Source organism: Paramisgurnus dabryanus, chromosome 4 (assembly GCF_030506205.2).
Source record: "Paramisgurnus dabryanus chromosome 4, PD_genome_1.1, whole genome shotgun sequence".
Classification (NCBI taxonomy): Eukaryota; Metazoa; Chordata; class Actinopteri; order Cypriniformes; family Cobitidae; genus Paramisgurnus; species Paramisgurnus dabryanus.
In genome coordinates, this window is record NC_133340.1 from 4,108,976 (window position 1) to 4,128,761 (window position 19,786).

At 36.8% G+C, this 19,786-nt stretch overlaps 1 protein-coding gene across 5 annotated transcripts in view; it reads left to right on the top strand.

Moving 5' to 3' along the window:
• The window catches only part of LOC135746613 (glutamate receptor ionotropic, NMDA 2B-like), a 123,638-nt gene that overhangs the window by 61,378 nt on the left and 42,474 nt on the right, over positions 1-19,786 (top strand). For all 5 annotated transcript variants that reach the window (XM_073814219.1, XM_073814221.1, XM_073814222.1 and 2 more), the window contains exons 4-6: positions 6,595-6,738; positions 15,144-15,414; positions 15,496-15,688. In XM_073814219.1, coding sequence (XP_073670320.1) covers positions 6,595-6,738; positions 15,144-15,414; positions 15,496-15,688 — 608 coding nt within the window. The remainder of the gene's footprint in view (positions 1-6,594; positions 6,739-15,143; positions 15,415-15,495; positions 15,689-19,786) is intronic.

Genomic DNA, 19,786 nt, shown 5'->3' on the forward strand with positions numbered 1-19,786 from the left:
TAACTCATATTTTGATAAAAAATAAGAAAACTCATTTTATTTTGTTAAATCTATACTTTTTACAGTATATACTAGTAAAAGAAATGTATAGATCGAATGCACTGTAAGTTGCTTTGGCTAAAAGTGTCTACCAAATGCATAAAGTAGGAGTCATTCCAACCAAAGGCAGATACAAACCAAACACGGGTCTTGGAGTCTGGTCATGTATCAGACAAACATGAAAGAAAGACAGTGCATTTGTATTATGGACAATAATTCACGCTAACAACTCAGTCAGTCTAATTATGTAATACATACAATAATGTAAGATTGAAAGAGGTGACTGTGACAGCCCACCACTCCTCTTTGCTTTGATGGCTATGCCTGTTATGAGCAAGACTCTCCTCTCTCTCTTCCATTTGTTCTGTAAAACCCCTTCTGTGACGTATGAGTCATCACATCCAAATCTACAGTGTACAATGCAAGCATTGCTCTTTAGAGCTGTTTAGTACAGTACTAAACATACATTACATTTCTCTGTCTATCTTCTGTATCGATTTGATTATGTAACATTAAGTATCCATCAATTATAAATAAGGTTTTTCTTTACAACGACTATACTAAAATGATTGATTTGTATCTCAGACAGCTGTTTATCAGCACTTGTCTTTGATATTAAGTTTATAGTATATAGTTTTATTTTCCATGCTTTAAGTTGCATTGCTTTACAGTATGTCTATGTTTGATTGCTGACAGCCGTTTGGCTGTGGTTTTGCCACTAGAGGGGTTGAATCTTGTGTTTTAGGAAAGTGGAGCTGTCTTTAGCGACTGAGTTAATGGTACATCAACTTTGCCCAGAAGTTACCGTGACATCAGATTAGGACTTCTGGTGTTGTTTGCATGTTTTCCTTATCATTTCATGTCCCTCTCTTTTGTTGTCCTCTTTTTCTATTCTTGGTCTCATTTGTTTTTTATTATTCAAACTTAGCTCAGAGCATCTGCAAAAAAATAAAATTTAGCTTGGACTTCCTCATCTGTTTTATTAGTTATTTTCAAATATTATGCTCTTTTGTTTCTACCCATATTTAGGACAAATATGAACAATCCCAACTGTTGGGATATAAATAAGCCTTTGCTGGGTTGTTGTTACCCAACTGTCAGTTAAAACAACCCAGCATTTGTTTTGAAATCAACCTAGACGATAGTGTATCGTGTATCGACAATTGTCATCAGATATATCGCTAATAGCGGGTTTTCATGACGATAGTCGGTGATAGTTATTATTATTATTATTATCATCACAGTTTCATTAACATGCACATTGCGTGCTTTTCCTCACATGAGAGGGTTTGCGGGCTTCACTTTGCGCAAGAGAGCTTGTAACACCCGCGTATTCTTTCTCGCACACACCTGGACGTAATGCGCACGTCTTGAACTCTTGCACAGACCTGAATGCGCACAACATGGACTCCTTCTAGCACCTGAACTTGTAATGCGCATGATTCGGACCCTTCCTCGCACATATGATCTTGTAATACACGCGGCTCTGACATTTCCTTGCACTAAAGAGGTTGTTAGCGCGCAGAGGGTTTAATCCAGCGAGTGTGTTGTTCCGCTCCCTGGCATGTAGGAAATTTAAGAGCACCTGGGATTTAATGGCGCACTTGGATTAAAGACATTAGGTTGCGGTCATGACAGTTTAGCGCTTGCTTCTTTTTTAGCCACCAATCAAGTGACTTGTCATAAATGAGTCAAAAATGAACAAATAAATAAATGAGTAAACAACTTCCCTGCCCCCCGATACTATTGTGTATCGGCGATCTTACAGACCGACAATAGGATGATCTCAAAATGGTGCCTATCACCCAACTATGGGTTAAAACAAAGAGTGTATTAGTATTATTATTAGTATTATTTTTTACTATGTCCATATGTGCACATTTTTAATTAAAGCTTTAATGTGTGTCAGGAGATCTGTCGTTTTTCTACAGTATCTCTGAGTCTGTTTTAAAGGGCCCATATTATGCAAAATCCACTTTTACAAGGTGTTTTGACATTAATGTGACCCGTCACGGAAACTAGTGACACAAGTCGGCAGCACAACTTTTGAGATAATGAGAAAAAAAGTTTTTTGTGATTTTCGTTTTTTTGCAGAAAATGTTAGTTGAGATCACAAAGAAGCCTCTCAATGTTTGAGATATGTTATGTATATTTAAAAGCCGATTTGCGGTTGAAATCGTCTTGTTTTTTCGGAGATTCTAGCGTGCAACAGGGAGCATCATTATTTTTGTGTATTTACATACTGGATAAGCGGGTGTTTTTGCCCCCGCCCCCAAAGGGAACAGCGTGGCTACTTAATAGGGGTAGTTTGCCCAAAACTGAAAATAATGTAATTAATGACTTACCCTTATGTCGTTCTAAACTTGGAAAACCTCCGTTCATCTTCGGAACACAGTTTAAGATGTTTTATCGTTAGATTTAGTCCGAGAGCTTTATGTCTCCTCCATTGACAATCTATGTATGGTTTCCATGTCCAGAAAGGTAATTAAAACATCATCAAAGTAGTCCATGTGACATCAGTGGGTCAGTTAGAATGTGTTGAAGCATCGAAAATAAATTTTCATCCAAAAAATAGCAAGAATAACGACTTTATTCAGCATTGTCTTCTCTTCCGGTTCTGTTGTGAACCGTGTGAAGTCACGTGACTGTAGTGACGTGGCTGTTCCTCAGACATGTTTGCTAAAAAATTTTTTTCAAACTTACAGCGTATGTCTCCCCAGACTGTAAACAAAGCTCGGGCGCGACAGATATCAATCAGCCGCGTCGTACGTCAGCCGCATCACTGGCTTGTTCGACTTTATGCACCGCCGCAGTCGGATGACGTCAAAGTACCGCGAGAGCTCTTCAAGAAATCTTACGGAGTAGTTTAATTTCGACTCGCTCCCGCGGTACTTTGACGTCATCTGTCAGTCAGTTCTTGCAGCGCAGCATGAAGTCAAACACACACAATAGTCACACAGAGATCGTTGAATTCATTATGTAATTGGCTCCATGTTTTGTCTATCAATATTTTCCATGAAGTCATTGGCTGATGGAGGAACAAACGAGCGATTAGTTACATTCCTAAAGGACGTCACGTTTTCGACGGAGCTGTTTGGATTATCTATCATACTACCTCCCTACTTTTAAATACAAACTTTGCTCCAGATCTGACTTGTGTCCCTACTTTCCGTGACTGGTTACAAATCTGTGTTGGCAGTGTGTGAACTAAACCACCCTACAATGAAAAAATCCACCCACTCCTCCTTTTTAATCCCCAGAGCAGTTTTATTAGACATGCCGTTAAGATTCTCTTGTTAATGTGATGTCACACTAACAAAGCCACACCCACAGCCACTGATTGACTGGTTAACTTTACCCAAAAGCTTTTCTAAATGTGTTTTTTTTTAGCTTGTTGTATCACTAATGCAGATAAAGATACTATTGTCTAAGACTGTATTCACAGTCAATCAGATCTATTTTTAATCAAAAGCAGTAACTCATTTGCATTTAAAAGTATACACATGAAAACAGCAATTTTTCCTCCCGTCCAAATAGGGGCATTTTGTACATGCTACAACAAATGATCTGTGGGGTATTTTTAGCTGAATCTTTGCCGACACGTTCTAGGCAAATCTGAGACTTATATATAAAAATATGCATAATATTGGCTATTTAATGCTTCAAGATTGCAATGGACAGATCAAACCATTCAAACCACCATAGGCGACACCACCTTTACTCATGATTCTTTGTGACTGTTCTCTGTATGTCATCATGCTTTACATTCATGACAACATCATACATTCAATACGGTTGACAGACTGTCAGAAAAAAATAGTCAAAATATGTAGCCAGCTGTCTCTGGGACTGCACACTTTGATTTAGTACTTCAAAGATACATATTGGTACCAAATAAATACATATCTGTACCTAATGGCACATATTTTTAAGGGTCCCTTTTAGGGATGCTTAACAATTAATCGCGATTAATCGTTAGCAGAATAAAAGTTTTTGTTTACATCATATATGTGTGTGAACTGTGTATAATAACATGCATGTATATGTTTTAGAAATGTTCACATGTGTATATACATTTGTATATTTATGTATAATTTATATTATATATAAATATAAATACTTAATATATACATTTTTTTTTCTTAAAATTATACATGAATGTGTTCATATTTATATATATACATATTTATTATACACAGTTTACACACATATGTGATGTAAACAAAAACTTTTATTCTGCTAACGATTAATCGCAATTAATTGCTTAGCATCCCTAGTCCCTTTTAAAGTATACTGCCCAAGTGACAGCTGAGGTACATATTTGGACCATTTTTCCTAGCAGGTGGTATATTTTGAGATCTGTTTATTTAATGGCCATTTTTTATAGTACCAGACTAGATCGCTCAAAATACGTCATTCTGAGAAAATACGAGATTTAAGAAAGATTATATCTTTTAAAGTTAAAAATAACCATTTCTTTCTCCTTTGTGATAACTAACGCATTAGATAACTAAACACGTCATAACCGCAAATTCTCCCTTTGCCTTTTTCGCCTGCAAAGTGACTTTTATTTGCAATCATCCCCTTGCTTGATCCATCACAGCTGATCAGCCGATGAATCACTTGAATTTCCTCCCATGCTCTCCTAAACGGGTACCATTCTCCTTTCCTAATTCTCTCGCCTTCCTTTCGTGATGACACGCTGTTCGAGTGCAGAGTCGCTGACGGCAAGAGCTCAGCTGTTATACCCCACAGCAGTCAAGGGTTGGCAGGAAACTTATTTTATGTTATGGCCTCAGCATAGAATATTAAAGATACTTCCCTTATAAACTGCCTCTGCAGGACACTAGTCTCCATTATCGGAGAGTGGAGAGTAATGTAAGGTCTGGATTAGTTCCCCGCTGCTTTTGTTGGGCTGTATTGAGTACAGCGGATGACTAGGTTGGCCGCTCCGTTGTGTTAAACGGGGGGTGAGGAACAAGGGTTTGTTAATTCACTTCCATTGTGAGGCATGTGTGTGTCTGTGATAATACATTTTGAATTGTATAGAATAGGCGCAGTGAAGAGGTGGAGTGGGGGGCGGGATGTGAGGTGGTGAGGGGCAGATGGGTTTAAATCAGATTACAGAGGTGTATCTGCTGGGCTTTAAAGACTATGTGAAATCAGAATTGACCCAATTTACACTATATGGCGAAAGCAGTACCTGTATGTGTGCTGTTGACATTTAATTTAAAAACCATTGGCAATAGAGAGTCAGCTGGGAAGGTTTTCCGCTAGATGCTGAAACCATGAGCAGTGCCTATATTAAATAACTCCAAGGAGAAAATTGAATGAAAATTGCATGCAATTTCAATTTTTCATGACTTTTTATTTGGCTGTATTTATTTATTTTTTAAATCTATTACTAAACAGTTTTACTACGACGTATTCCTTGCGTGTTAAGCACCCATTGAAGCTTCACTTTACAACATGGCTGTGGGTGCTATGGGTTTCCTATTCAGATGTGTGTGCACTAATGTTCGGTTGTGCCCCTGTTGTTATTGTGCATTGCAAAATAAATTTGAAACTGAGCCACAGTGACACACATTTGACTGATACAAATGAGAGCGAAACGATTCAGTGATTTCGTTCTTTATTTTTTGCATTACAACAAGCTTGCATCTTAGTACAACAAGACATCAATCAGCATGCATCTTTAGTCCGCCGTGCATGTAAATCAATAACAAACAATCAACCATGAAATGTTTTTTCCATGCATTTCTCTGTAAATACATTTAGACCGTTCACATGCTCCACCAAGAAGTTGAAAAATGATTTCATCACCTCAAAACGTCATTGAGGGCCTGCGCAGGGGTGTCTTAACTGCCAGCGGTCCCCCAACACACACCCGTCAGTGTTGTTACCTCATTAAAGCCGAATCAAGGTAATTGATCGGCCCATCGCGGACCTCAAGGGGAGTGGCTTTGATGTTGAGTGAAGCATGGAGACGTGAAGAAAGGGGAGCCAGCCAGCCTGCGAGATTGACTAACATAGCGAACGCCCACGACCAACTTCACACATGAATACACACACAACGGTCATTTACATGGCTGTACAGATCTATACATCACTGTGCAATGTATATGTGTACACTTACAGTATGCATGTGTGCATAACATTACATTTTATTGGCTTGTTTGGATACTTGCAGTTTGCACACACACACACATACTTGTGGATACAGTACATACTGTGTTAGAAGTGATGAGATCATAGACGCAATCTATTTATACAAATCATCTCCAATGCTCCGCTGTTATTTCTGTTTGACATTTAAGCTGCATGAAATATTGCACTTTTTTCAGAAGTGAAGTGGTCATTTAGATTTAAAGGCAGCGAGATTTGCGTCTTGTATGTAGCAGATACAGAGGTGGTGCTGGTCTGCTTTAATTTGCTAAATAGATGAAAATTTGCCTGATGTATGTGCATATGTACTGTTTAAAGACCAACTATACTGTGTTTTGGATGTTATTTATTTAATCTGACAAAGCATCTTTTTGTCTTTGTTTCTTCCAGGATGACCATTCCATGTTCTTCCAGTTTGGTCCCTCTATAGAGCAGCAAGCCTCTGTTATGCTTAACATCATGGAGGAATATGATTGGTACATATTCTCCATCGTCACCACCTACTACCCTGGATACCAGGACTTTGTCAATCGGGTAAAGAATTTTTTATATTTTAGTTTTCCAAATGGGTTCCACTAAAATTGACAATTTTAAATCAAACGTTTTTGCCTGTAATACCTGGCGAAAGCTACATTTTGGGGATGGAGAAGTAATCTTGCGACTCTTAAAGTAAATTCTGGTCTTAAATGTAGACCTATAACTATTTTAGTGTCTGATTTGTGTAATGCTGTGGAAGAACAGCTTCGGAGGAAATTAAATCATCTTTATTTAGACACGTCTGCAGTCTTAAAAGCAATTTAATTTAAGTAAAACATCAGCTGTTATATAAATCTATTATATAAATGCATATATTTTTGTTTGAATAGCTTTTATGCAAACTCAGTTACAAGTGTTTCATACTTATGCAAACATGGAAAAGAAGTACGATCAAAAAAACACTAATCAGATTTTTTTTAGAGTAATGCCGTTGCTCGCAAGGCATCACGAAAGTATTAAATCTTCTAGGTAAGTTTAGTTTAAGGCATTGTATGTTAATGATAAAACGCATTGTAAAAAGTAAATGGGGATTTTTTATCTACATTTTTTTTCTGCAAAGAATCAATTAAAATAGGTTTACATTGGGATCTGTAAACTGAGAAAATATATTCTTATATTTTAAATAATTAAAGTGACAGAGTGGTTTTCTATCCTCTAGTGTTTTCATAGATTTTGACAAACACCTGTGTTTGTGTTTCCATAGTCTCAGTACTAAGGCAGTATTAATGTAAAAGTCATATTGACTAATAAACCATTTTAGAAAGTACAATCCAACCAGATTAAAAATTAAGACAAATAAAAAAACACAGACAAATTCTGATTGTACGAGACATGATTGTTATTAAATGCTACAGTAATAAAACCCACCATTTGAGTTGCAAAATTCTGGGACTTTCCATGGAAATTACACCAGAATATATGGGAATTGTGGCACACGATGAAGATGAGTCAGATATTGAGGATGATACTGTTTGTATATGACACAGTTTGTATAAATTACCCAAGATTTTAAAATAATTTCCTTTAATTTCATTAATTTGGAATATTTTCAAAATTCCTGAGCTTTCTTGCAACCCTACACACCATTGACCACACATTTTATAAACCAAATCTTCTTTAAAGTCCCAATGAAATCTGATTTTTTAATGCAGTATTGCATTGTTTCTTGTATCTGTGTAAGTCATAATTGTTTTTTAGTTCACCTACCCTCATAAACTTCAATTAGAATCTGAAAATATACTTCTTATTCTCTGATGACATCTAATGACAGTAATTCTCTGACGCACAATGCGCAAAGTGTCAAAAAAGCAGTTGGACGTGTCATGCGTCAGCTTAGTTTTTATCAAGACTTTTTATCAACAATGGCACGAAAGAAGTGGTGTGTTTTTTGATATAAGTAGAAGTAAGCCAGCCTTATGGAAACAATGGATACACTGTAAAAAAAATCCGTAGAAATTTCAATGTTATTGCAGCTGGGTTGCCGGTAATTTACCGTAGATTTACATTTATGTTATTTACTGGCAAGAGTTTGTTCAAAGTTAAATAAATTTCAAATATTAACAAGTCTTTATCTTTACAGAATAAAACTATACAATAACAGCCTCATGCAAAGCATTCTGGGAACCAGAAATCATCATCAACGTTTTTCTGTTTTTTGGTCCAGATTTTGTTTCCCAGAATGTTTTGCTTGATGCTGTTTTTTAGTTTTACTCTGTAAAGACAAAGACTTGTAAATGTTTCATTTTCATTTAACTTTGAACAAAATGTTGCCAGTAAAAAACCTAAATGTAAATCTACGGTAAATTACCGGCAACCCAGCTGCAATTTCTACGGAATTTTTTTACAGTGTAGTTTGTTTATCTGGGGTAGCTGGGGAGTTTTGCATGCGTGTATGTTTAACGCTGGATTTCATTGAAAAGTCTTGAAAAGTTGCATGCGGTAAGTAAGACTTCTGTGTTATGTTGAAAATATATTATATTATATAAACGACACCAACATGAAGTAAATCATAAGTCATCCAATGTTGTATGTTGCATGACTCGTGACTCGCTCCTCCCGCAGCTCGTAACTCCTTCTTCCAACGTTTTCGGAAAGACTCTGTAAAGCTGATCTGTCTTTTATAAATCTGATCAAACTAAAGACTCTTCGGAGATATGAAGGATGTAATACTACTTTATAGGTACTCCAGATTAACATCAGATACGCAGAAACAGCTTGTGTTATGGGAGCTTTAAACAGAAACGTTGAACACCCTGTTCTGATTACGCAAGTGTTTCAACTACTGTATGGTAGCTGAGAAGGCAAGTCTTTGTGTTCTTTTTAAATATTTCCAGTGCCTGATGAATACGTGTTTAATACTGTAAAATACGCTCAGTGTTACAGTCACTGCACTTGCCGTCCAGAATGAAAGACAACATTCCAACTTGAACCCATTGTGCGAGCTGTCTCTTTAGTACCGCGTGGTTTATTTACATGTTGCTGCTGATTGGACTGCGGTTCTGACACACCCAGCAAAGAAGAGAAATGTATCTGAAACCCCGTTGCACACCGTTTCCAGGAAACATGATGTTCAACACGGAAACCGTAGCAAAACGTTGCGCACCGCTTTGAACTTGAAAGGGGTTGGACATCAATTAACTCCGCCCCCTCCAATTGTCGGTCTTCTGCCAGTTCCATTTCTGAATCAAATGCCTACTTTTCTACATCCAATCAAAGCCACGCCCACTTCTTTCCTCTTGATATTCAGTTTCACTCGGAAAACATCAAAACATGGAAGTCAAAGTAAATTTCAGTTCACAAGAACTTGAAATTTTGTATTGCTTGGTTGAAGATTTGTTCATTCCGATAATTACCAATGAAATTATAGTGTAATTGCTGTATTTGACTTTAGTACTGTTGAATATAAGTTGTGTTGAATCTCATAAAGCAAACAGAAACATAACTGCTTTTTCTGTGTTAAAAGGAAGATAAACAGTCCCTGAGGACTATGTTCACAAACTCTCACTAATCACAACACCCAAATTTAAGAACCAAAGTTTATCCATTCATTGAAGGCGCTTTACTACTCTAACTGACCTCATAAGAGGATATATATTCGGACGTCTATTCAAAAGCAGCACTAAAACTGAGACCATGACTAGGCTGCTGTTTGCCTCACTGCCTCTAACTGAATCTCTAGCTTGTCCGGATCACAGCCTAATTCCAACATCTCGACTCCCACCGGGAGGCCAGCCTTTGCGGCATTTGTCTCTTTCATCATCTGGAGTTAGCCAGTGCTTCTGTCTCAAGTGATGTTCATTTCCTCTCGTCTATCTTCTGTACGCTGTCGAAACCAATAGGCCTGTCCTCTCCCCTATCTTCAGGGCGCATTGTCCTATCCAACTCAATCTCTATCCGTTTTGATTTGATCTTCCTATTCATCATTTCTCACGATTTGTGGTTTTGGTGTGATATATTCGACGATAGCGTGTACCCTTTTCATTTTTTCGCAAGCTTAAAGTCTAAAAGTTATTGGTAGATGACAATCAAAAAAGAAATTTTAGGTTATGAATGCATAGCCTAAGGGAAAGTCATAAGTTAAAATAAGCTTATTAAAGCTGTTTGCATTATAATTACAAAAGGATTAGTATAATGCTGTCTAAAATTGATGGATTATAGCATGTCACACTGCAAGACGTGTCAGCTTCTAGCCTTTAACAAGTAAACATTTTATAATATTCTAACAAGTATCCGTCTTCAATCACCAATGTGTTGGGTGTAACTAGTTACTAAGTAATTATCGTTACTTTTGATGTAGTTAAGTTGGACTAAATACTGTGTATGGACTGTAGAACAATTAAATATAATACAATAGTTGATTGTACATCAAAATTTAAAGTTAAAATGCATGTTTATGTATCCTTCTCACTTTGGTGAGTTAATATAAATATTTGTTACACTCTAGTGTAGTTCCACTATTAACTGGTTGATTATTAGCATTAATATTACTGAAATATTGGCTGTTTATCATTACTTAAAAAGCACATATTAATGTCTGATTCTGCAAAACCTTATTCTACATCCTTAATCCTACCCAATTCATACTAATACTTAAACTTAACAACTACCTGACTAAGTATTAAAGCAACACTATGTCGTTTCCATGTAAAAATGACTTACAGCTCCCCCATGTGGTTGAAAAGCGCAACAGTGCCTGGTATCAGACACTCTTCTGCAGGCAGGGGGAGGGGCGGGGCTGTGTTTCCTACCCTCCACCGCCACTTTAAGAGTGTGCTTGTAGCAGCTAGGAGGCTGCTCAGGTTGCAGCAACAGAACAATTTGTCCAGTTAAAAGTTGTTCTATCACTGAAATCATTTTAGAGACATTATTTAAAGGTTAAAAAACTACATAGTGTTGCTTTAATAAGCAGTAATTATGAGTATATTGAGGCAGAAGTATAGTTAGTTAATAGTGAGAAATGGACTTTAAAAAGTGTATGTATATGATTTATGTATATGATACAGTATATTAGAGCTGTTTCATATCTATCTTTGTATCATTTACTTAATAGGATTTAGAAAGTAAGTAGTAATAAGTAGGAGAGAGTGGGGCACAACCTAACGCTTTTTGGTTTTGGCTTAATCATTAAAAAAATATTTGAGTTTGATTCATTATATTTTTACACAAGCAACACGCACATCTCTGCTACAAATGAACATTTGAAGTTTGTTTCTAGTACTTACAATTCTTGGACAATTACACCAAACGTGACAGAAGTGCAAGCGTTACAACTTACCCCATAGGTGGGGTTAATTGTAACAGACAGGGGGTTAGTTGTAACACTTGCTAAAAATTAAGTTTGCAGGGAAATATTTCAAAACTATTTTGTCTATATACTTGAAGTGGATATTGGTTTTATATCTGATTATAATAGACAGGTATCCACACTGTATTCATTCATCCAGCCCTTTTCTAACAAAAGTTAAATTATAAATGGGTACAAATGTCAAAATATGTGAGAAAAAGCAGCACAATTATGACACATTTTTTTTTTATATGTGACCCAGTCTGTAATAATCATACAACAGTTAATAATGAGCATCAAAGTCTGATTTTAGCCATTTATTTCATTATGATTTCAATCTTCGACGTGACCTTATTCAATCAATATTACAAATATGAACAAAAATAAATTTGACACACGATTTTTTATAAAACAGGCACATTTATTTTGTTGGCAGCCAGCAATCATTTGTGTGTAGCCTATTTAAAACAACGGCAAGAATTACAATAACCTAAGCGGTTTTCATATCCTAAGTGCTGATTGGTTAGTTGTAACACAGTGTTAAAATTAACCTCACTGGGTCAAAATATTTTCAAGCCCACCAATAAAGTTGCTAAGAGTTGCAGATATACAGTATTTCAATACAATGCTATGTTTTAGTCAACAAGGCACTGATTCAGATGACATAGCATTGGATTTGGTATCTTACACACCCAACTTAGAAATCGAAAAAAACATATGATGAAAAAATTTTACTTACATGCCACCAAAACACTCGTTCATCAATAACTCTCTGGAAAAACATGATACATTTCCAATAATTTGCGGGAGATCGTCTTTAGGCAATGTGAAAAAAGTACCAGAAAAACTAAACAATGTGCAACAATGTAAAAAGTCTGTGTTACAACTAACCCCGTGTTAGTTTTTGCCCCGTGCACCCCTAATTAAATACTGTACTTTTTGGAGAGAGTCATACAGTAATTTAATTACATGATTATATTACAAGCAGGCCTTGAAATTAACTGTTTTGCTCACCACTCTGAATTTTTAATAGCCACAATTTTGTTGTTGGTAAAATACGTTGACTTACTTGACTTTGACATAAAATGATTTTAATTTGAGAAATTTTACTTGATTTAGCTATAGATTAGATGCAGATTGACTTTCAAATGCAGATTGACCACCCAAATTAAGACTACATGTATTATCTGGTAAATGCCAGGTATATCAGTATTATATCATATATTTAGGTGCATGAAAAACATGCTACAGTATTAAGGCATAAATAAATTAACTTCTAATGAATATATTAAAAGTGATGCAGGGGTGTAGAAGATTTAATGAAAAGATAAATACAAAATCCTGGACAAACACTTTAAATATTTATTAACAACAGCAGTAAATACTGTTAAGACACGTGCGTGAATTTTACTGTCAACTTGTTTATGCAGATTGTATTTTATAAGCTTGATCATGGTTTCTATTAAAAGTGATTTAAGAATTCAAAGCGCTCTTTTAGGGACAAATGTCAATAGAGGGCGTTATTGTTGCCCAAAGTAGCCTAAATTAATATGATGTGCGATCCTCTCAGCTGAGCTCACGGGTTTCCCTTGACTTCGGACAAAACCGGGACGTGTGCATTCAGGTATGCGCTACGAATTTCTGTCCGCTTCTGTCCAGAGAGTGTGCACACATTTTAAATCTCTTCAGTCACACTTACATGCAATTGTTTTATCTTTCCCAAAGTGTGCGTCTATGACCGCATCCCGTGCATTCGCAAATCCATCAGTGCTCGAGCTCTCTATTGTAAATAATCCCCACTGTACGTTACGCTTGGTGCAGGGAGTGCTCATGGGAGTTGTAGTTTCCCAGTGTCACATTACGCATTGTTTATCATTTCGCATAACTTTTAAGAAAACTTAAAAAAAATATTCAACCTGCCAAAGTGGTTAGTGGGACTGGCTGTCTTACCCATCACAGTGGAAATCTACTGGTTGGCGGGTGTTAGAGCTGTCAAATGATTAATCGCGAATAACCGTGAATAATCGCGAATAATCGCATACAAATTAAAAATTGCATTTGCATAATATGTGTATATGTGTGTGTACTGTGTGTAATATGTATATATAAATACACACACATTCATGTATACATTAGAAAATTTTTATTTATTTAGAATTTTTAAAAATATATATAATATAAAATATAAATAAATATATATTTACATGTAATTGTTTCTTAAATATATACATGAATGTGTGTATTTATATATGAATAATAATTACACACAGTGCACACACATATACACAAAAACTTTTATTTTGTAAACGATTAATCACGATTAATCGTTTGATAGCCCTAGCGAGTGTTAATGTCATGCTTTGATTGCAAAATGTAATTAGTAACTAGTTATTAATGACTTTTTTTGAGTAACTTACCCAACACTGCCAACCACAGACGTCGTAGATATAATGCAATTTTCTGAAATCTGTTAAAGTACATATTGGTGTGGATAAGGTTTTGATCTCCTCCCATCTGAATAATGCTGAAATCGCTGTCAAGATTGTGTTGTTTGACTTTCAGGACTGAGCTCCGGGCGATGCAGGTGTGTCAAGTGTAATTCAGAGGAGGTTTTACATATTGAAGTGGTTCCTGATGTTCTTGTGTACACCAGCCAGGTTCTTAAGGTCCTACCGAGGCCTGTGTTTTTTGTGCTGTTGCCTGTTGGGAGAAAAATATTGGTTCAGGCAATTCCAGATGTTGGATTTGTGACATTGATAAAGGTTTTTCCCTGTGGTACCGGATGCTACATTTGTGTGTAAAAATACTGGCAGTGCAATTCACAAGGCTGTCAAAATGGCTTAAAATATTCAGACATACAGAAGTATACAACATGCATCCACAATCTTGGATATTTTTGTCGTACCTTCAATAAGATACTATAAAATGGAAAGCATCTCCATGGACTTCATGGTGTTGCAACATTGTGTTATAAGGAAATATAGTTTAATTTCTCTGTTCTCTACAGATTCAGAGCGGCATAAAGATTGGTTTTGTGGAGTTATATTTTTGAAATGTAGGTTAGGTTTGTTTCTATAAAAACCTCACAGATTCAGAAATGTTTGGTGGGTGGGTTTCTGGAGGACGTGCTTTACTATGTTTATTTTTGTTATGTTTGGGGACAGCTTAGTGATGTTTGACTATTATAGGTTTACATAAACGTCACAGATTGTCCTCTTGGATCATCACGAATAATTTAGACTTTGAAACTGCTTGCAGTGTTGACCAAAAAGGGGGTAAATATTGTGTTTTAAAATGTAGATTTTTAGGCCTATTTGTAGTACATTTTTATCAGTATGACATCATATTTTTTTCCCGAACTCATTGCAGTGTAATTTTGCATGCTCGAAGCATAGTGTGTCTGCACCTCCTAAATAAATAATTACCTTTCTCCATCTCTCTCTCTTTCTCACACACACTGTTTCTTTTATTTTCAAATGTCACTCTCCCTTTCTTTCAACTTCCTTTCTCTTTTTATCAAGATAATAGAAAAGAACAGTTTCAGGAGGGCTGGAGGCGGCAGGATGTGTGTTGCAGGACATGACGGTTTGTTTTCTTTCTTTGGTTTGTCGTCATCCAGATCCGGAGTACCGTCGAGAACAGTTTTGTCGGCTGGGAGCTGGAAGAGGTGTTGCTGCTGGACATGTCGGTGGATGATGGCGACTCAAAGATCCAGAACCAGATGAAAAAGCTTCAAAGTCCTGTTATACTCCTGTACTGCACTAAAGAAGAAGCCACAACAATTTTTGAAGTGGCACATTCTGTGGGTCTCACGGGTTACGGTTACACCTGGATCGTACCTTCGCTGGTGACAGGGGATGCAGATAATATACCCAGCGTCTTTCCAACAGGTACGAATGGATTAAAATGAGTTAAAAGTTAGAACATATTACATCATTTCTTTTATCAAATTTCCCCTTTCGTCCCCTTAGGTTTGATCTCTGTGTCCTACGATGAGTGGGACTACGGTTTGGAGGCTCGAGTGCGTGACGCTGTAGCCATAATTGCCATGGCAACCTCTACAATGATGCTTGATCGGGGTCCTCACACGCTGCTTAAGTCTGGATGCCACGGTACACCTGACAAGAAAGGCAGCAAGTCGGGAAACCCCAACGAGGTGCTGAGGTGAGTCAGGCTTAGCCGGGTGCCGGGGTTTCAAGCATCTGGAAGCTACAATAACGCACATGCATGGGCACACGTTTACAACAGCTGCTCAGAAAGGTTGTCAAACTAATGGAGTGTTTGAAGGGGTTAACAACCCCAGACAAGTGCTCAAACAAGCAGACACAACATGGCTGTTGTAGAGGCAGTAAAGCTAGGAAAAGAGCCAGATGGCTTATTGGCAAAAGCCCTCTATGCTATATTGATATATGTGCTATATTTTATGAAAACAGGTGACGTTTTCTTATTTGTCCTCTTCTGATGTTATTTGATGTGTAAACGAAACAATTTAGTCCAAACCATCTAAGTTATTGACTATACCCATTAGAAATAGCAGCTTTAAGCCATTAGAAAGCTGTAACCAAGCTGACCGCCTTGCTTAAAGGGTACCCCGACTATAAACACATGTGTGGTGTCATAGATAAACACTAGGATTGGCTACATGAATGTGAAATTAAAAACAGTACAAATTACATAGTTTTAATAAACTTTGAAAAGCTCTTTTTACTCGGCCACCATTTTGTTTACGTCACAATACATGATGTAAAAAGATTGCAATCAAAACCGATTCTATTAAACCCAGCCAGTGTTTTTTAAAAAGTTGCAAGCCAGCCCGAGCATTTTTGAAGATTTTACCAAAAGTTTTTTGCCTTCCAAAAAATGGTCTTCTTTAAATATATAAACATATCAAATGAAAGAACAGACCCTCTGCTTTCAAACAACAAAAGAAATATGGGTAGGTTTCTTCAAAAATACCACATTTTTAACAAAAAGCTTAGATAATTGCATTTTTGTGAATTACTTTTGATAGAGATCAGTGCCCGGTTGCATGAAACTCCTTAAGTGAGGGTTTCCCTGAGGGAAAAAATCCCCTGAAGTACTGTAATGCTGCGTTCTTCACACCAGCCGCGGTAGAGGCGTCAACAAGCGCAAATGATTTCAATGTTAAGTCAATGTGAATACACGTTGACGCGCATCTGGAAGTCTCGCTGCGTGAATGAGGCATTTAGCGTGGTGCAGTATATCTTAAAAATGTCATCTAGTTTGCGCGAATGCTGTGAATTGAGTGTTGCCGCGGGAAACGCGAGTTGAAAAATTTGAACTTTGGTGGAAAACGCGCCGCGTTATCCAATCAGGAGCTTGCTCAAGTATTGAGGTGATTACAGGAAGCGAGCGGAGTCGCAGAAGCCCCTCCCATGACGCAAATTTCCACGTGAATGTCTCGATGACTAGAATTTCACGTGCAGCTTTCACGTGTGAATGAATCTAGTAAACTCAAAATGTTCAAGCGGCAAACTAGATGCGGTAGACGTGAATTTGACGCCTCTAACGTGGCTGGTGTGTTTTTTTAAGAGCGTTGCAACAAAGGTCTTAACTCTTTCCCCGCCATTGACGAGATATCTCGTCAATTAAGAGAAAACGCTTCTCCGCCAATGACGAGATTTTCCGTCTTTCCGCAATACCGCTATTATCCACAAGGTGGCGCACTTTTTAAACCCGGAAGTATTGCCCTATGGCAAGCTGCTGCATGTCCGTGTCTGTTTTAAAGATCGCTCTGAATGGGATCTCTATGAAAAGTCCGTCACAAAAATGGAATTATCTCTGCTTTTTGCTCAAAATATGGTGTTTTTGCAAAAACCTACCCATATTCAAAAGCTGATTGCAAAAGAACCACTGAAGGTAGGATGAAACGTTTTTTTTTTTTTGTTTGAAAGCAGAGGGTCTGTTCTTTCATTTGGTATATTGTACGTTTATATATTTAAAGAAGAACATTTTCTGGAAGGCATTAAACTTTGGTGAAAATCATGAAAAACGCTGGCGCTGGCTGGCAACTTTTTTTTTAAACGCTGGCGGTGAAAGAGTTAACTGTCACCTTTACCTAAGTGTTTATACTAAGTATTTTACCGTAGTCTCTTAAAAAACACGGCAATAGAGAAGCGTTTGCTATAGTTATCTCAAAATTTGTGTACAATGAAACGTTGCAAATAAACAGACTGTAAAGTACCGCATGTATAAAACCTCAAAGTAATTCAGGGGATTATTTAGATTGTTAGAAATGTGCATTGGTACTTCCTCTGCTTAAATAACCATAAAATCATCCATCGTGTGTGACGTTAAGGGACCTGTTATAGTCCCTTAAGTTTTAAAGGGAAAATGGGTACTAATTACTTCGTAGCAATGCATAGCAGAACTTAAAATAATACTTTAGCATTTAAGAGTAAATACTTATTGACTGCCTTATGGTTCATGAAGTGAACACTTAAGGTATTTTCTTGCAACCCAATTTTTTATTAAGGTTACCCTTAACCTTATGTCTAAGGGATTTCTTCGCTTAAGGACTGGCATGCAACCGGGCACAGATTCAGAGCGATCATCAAAACTTTCACGGAGTTTGAACTGTTTGCCCAAATGGAATACTTCCGAGTTTTATCATTTTAATAAGATAATAGCGGAAATACAGATTGCCGGAAAAACTCGTCATTGGCAGGGAAGAGTTTTCTCTTAATTGATGAGTTAATATGTTAATGGGGGGAACAGTTAATGCTAATGTGAACAGAACATAAGAAGAGGAGAGTTATAAATTCTCACCAAAATAGGTGTTGATATGTGGTTTTGACACCTGCATGCCATTAAAAATACAAGTACATCAGTGTCTGCTTTAGGGATGCATTACGATTAATCGCGATTAATCTATAGCAGAATAAAAGTTTTTGTTTCATATTTGTGTGTGAACTGTGTATAATAAAAATATATATAAAAATATATATATATTAATTATTATATACAGTTCACACACATAATATGATGTAAACAAAAACGTTTATTCTGCTATAGATTAATCGCGATTAATCGGTATGCATCCGTAGTTCTGCTTTTCAGCCTTTTCAATATGAATTTACACTGGATAGGTACTTTATTATTTGTATGTGGGTCTGCTGTAGTTCCTTGCTGATGTGTCTGCCACTGAAAACCTTTCACGTCCCATTCCCCATTATGTCTCCTCTGACGTTCAGCCCTCGCCCACGTGTCTGTACCGGCCCGGCTGTTATTTTTTTTATCTTGGAAACATAAATACCCATAGGAATATAAAAGCTAGCTTTTCATCTGAACACCTCTGTTCGTTCTTGTACCGTTATTTAACATTCAGTATTGAGGGGCATTGATTCTTAAGTATTAATTAGCATTTAGGCTCGGTCACACTCTCCTTTAGCCAGTCACTTGATCTGCTGGTGAGGAGTTAATTGAATGCTCGAGGCAGAGCAGGATTAGAAAGCCAAAATAAACAACAGAGGCAGCCAAGCAACTGTATTTTTACAGTTTTTACTGTGTGTTTTTTCTTTCTATTTCTTTATTTATGCTCTTTTTGTCACTTCATTCATCACCCTTGTTCTTCTGTTGATGCGTTATGGTTTTTTAGGAAATTGAGAAGCGGCATCAAAAAAATCATAGCCATTCCTATTTGCGACACAAAGCAAGCACAGCTGAGGAGCGTGAAACTTACTGCAGCTCAGTTAGCGAGTGTGTTGCTAACATTACCAAGATTAGGGGGTTTGATTACCAGGGAACTTGTAATCTGGTAAATTGTGCAGATTGAATGCACCATTAGTCTTTTTAGAAGAAAAGCGCCTGTCAAATGCAATGAATGTTAAACTATTTTAAAACTTCTGACAGTTTTCTATCGTGTTTTTCCTTAAGGAAACTGCTATGCACTCTTAAAAATAAAGGTCCCTATGTAACATAAAGGTTTTTTGGATGTTAAAGTTTCTTTATGGAAGCATACAGCCTGACAACGAACCCTTTAAAATAGATCATTAACCCAAAAATGACAATTCTGCTCAACCTCATGTTGTTACAAGCCTGTTTAAATTTCTTTGTTCTGCTGTACACAAAAGAAGATATTTGTAATCAAGCAGGAAACAGAAACAGTAGAAAAAAATACTATTGAAGTCAACGGTGCTCAAAATATCTTCCTTTGTGTTCGGCAGAAAAAGAAACTTATACAGGTTTGTAACTACTTAAAGCTGAGTAAATTATGTCAGAATTAAATTTTTGAGTGAACTA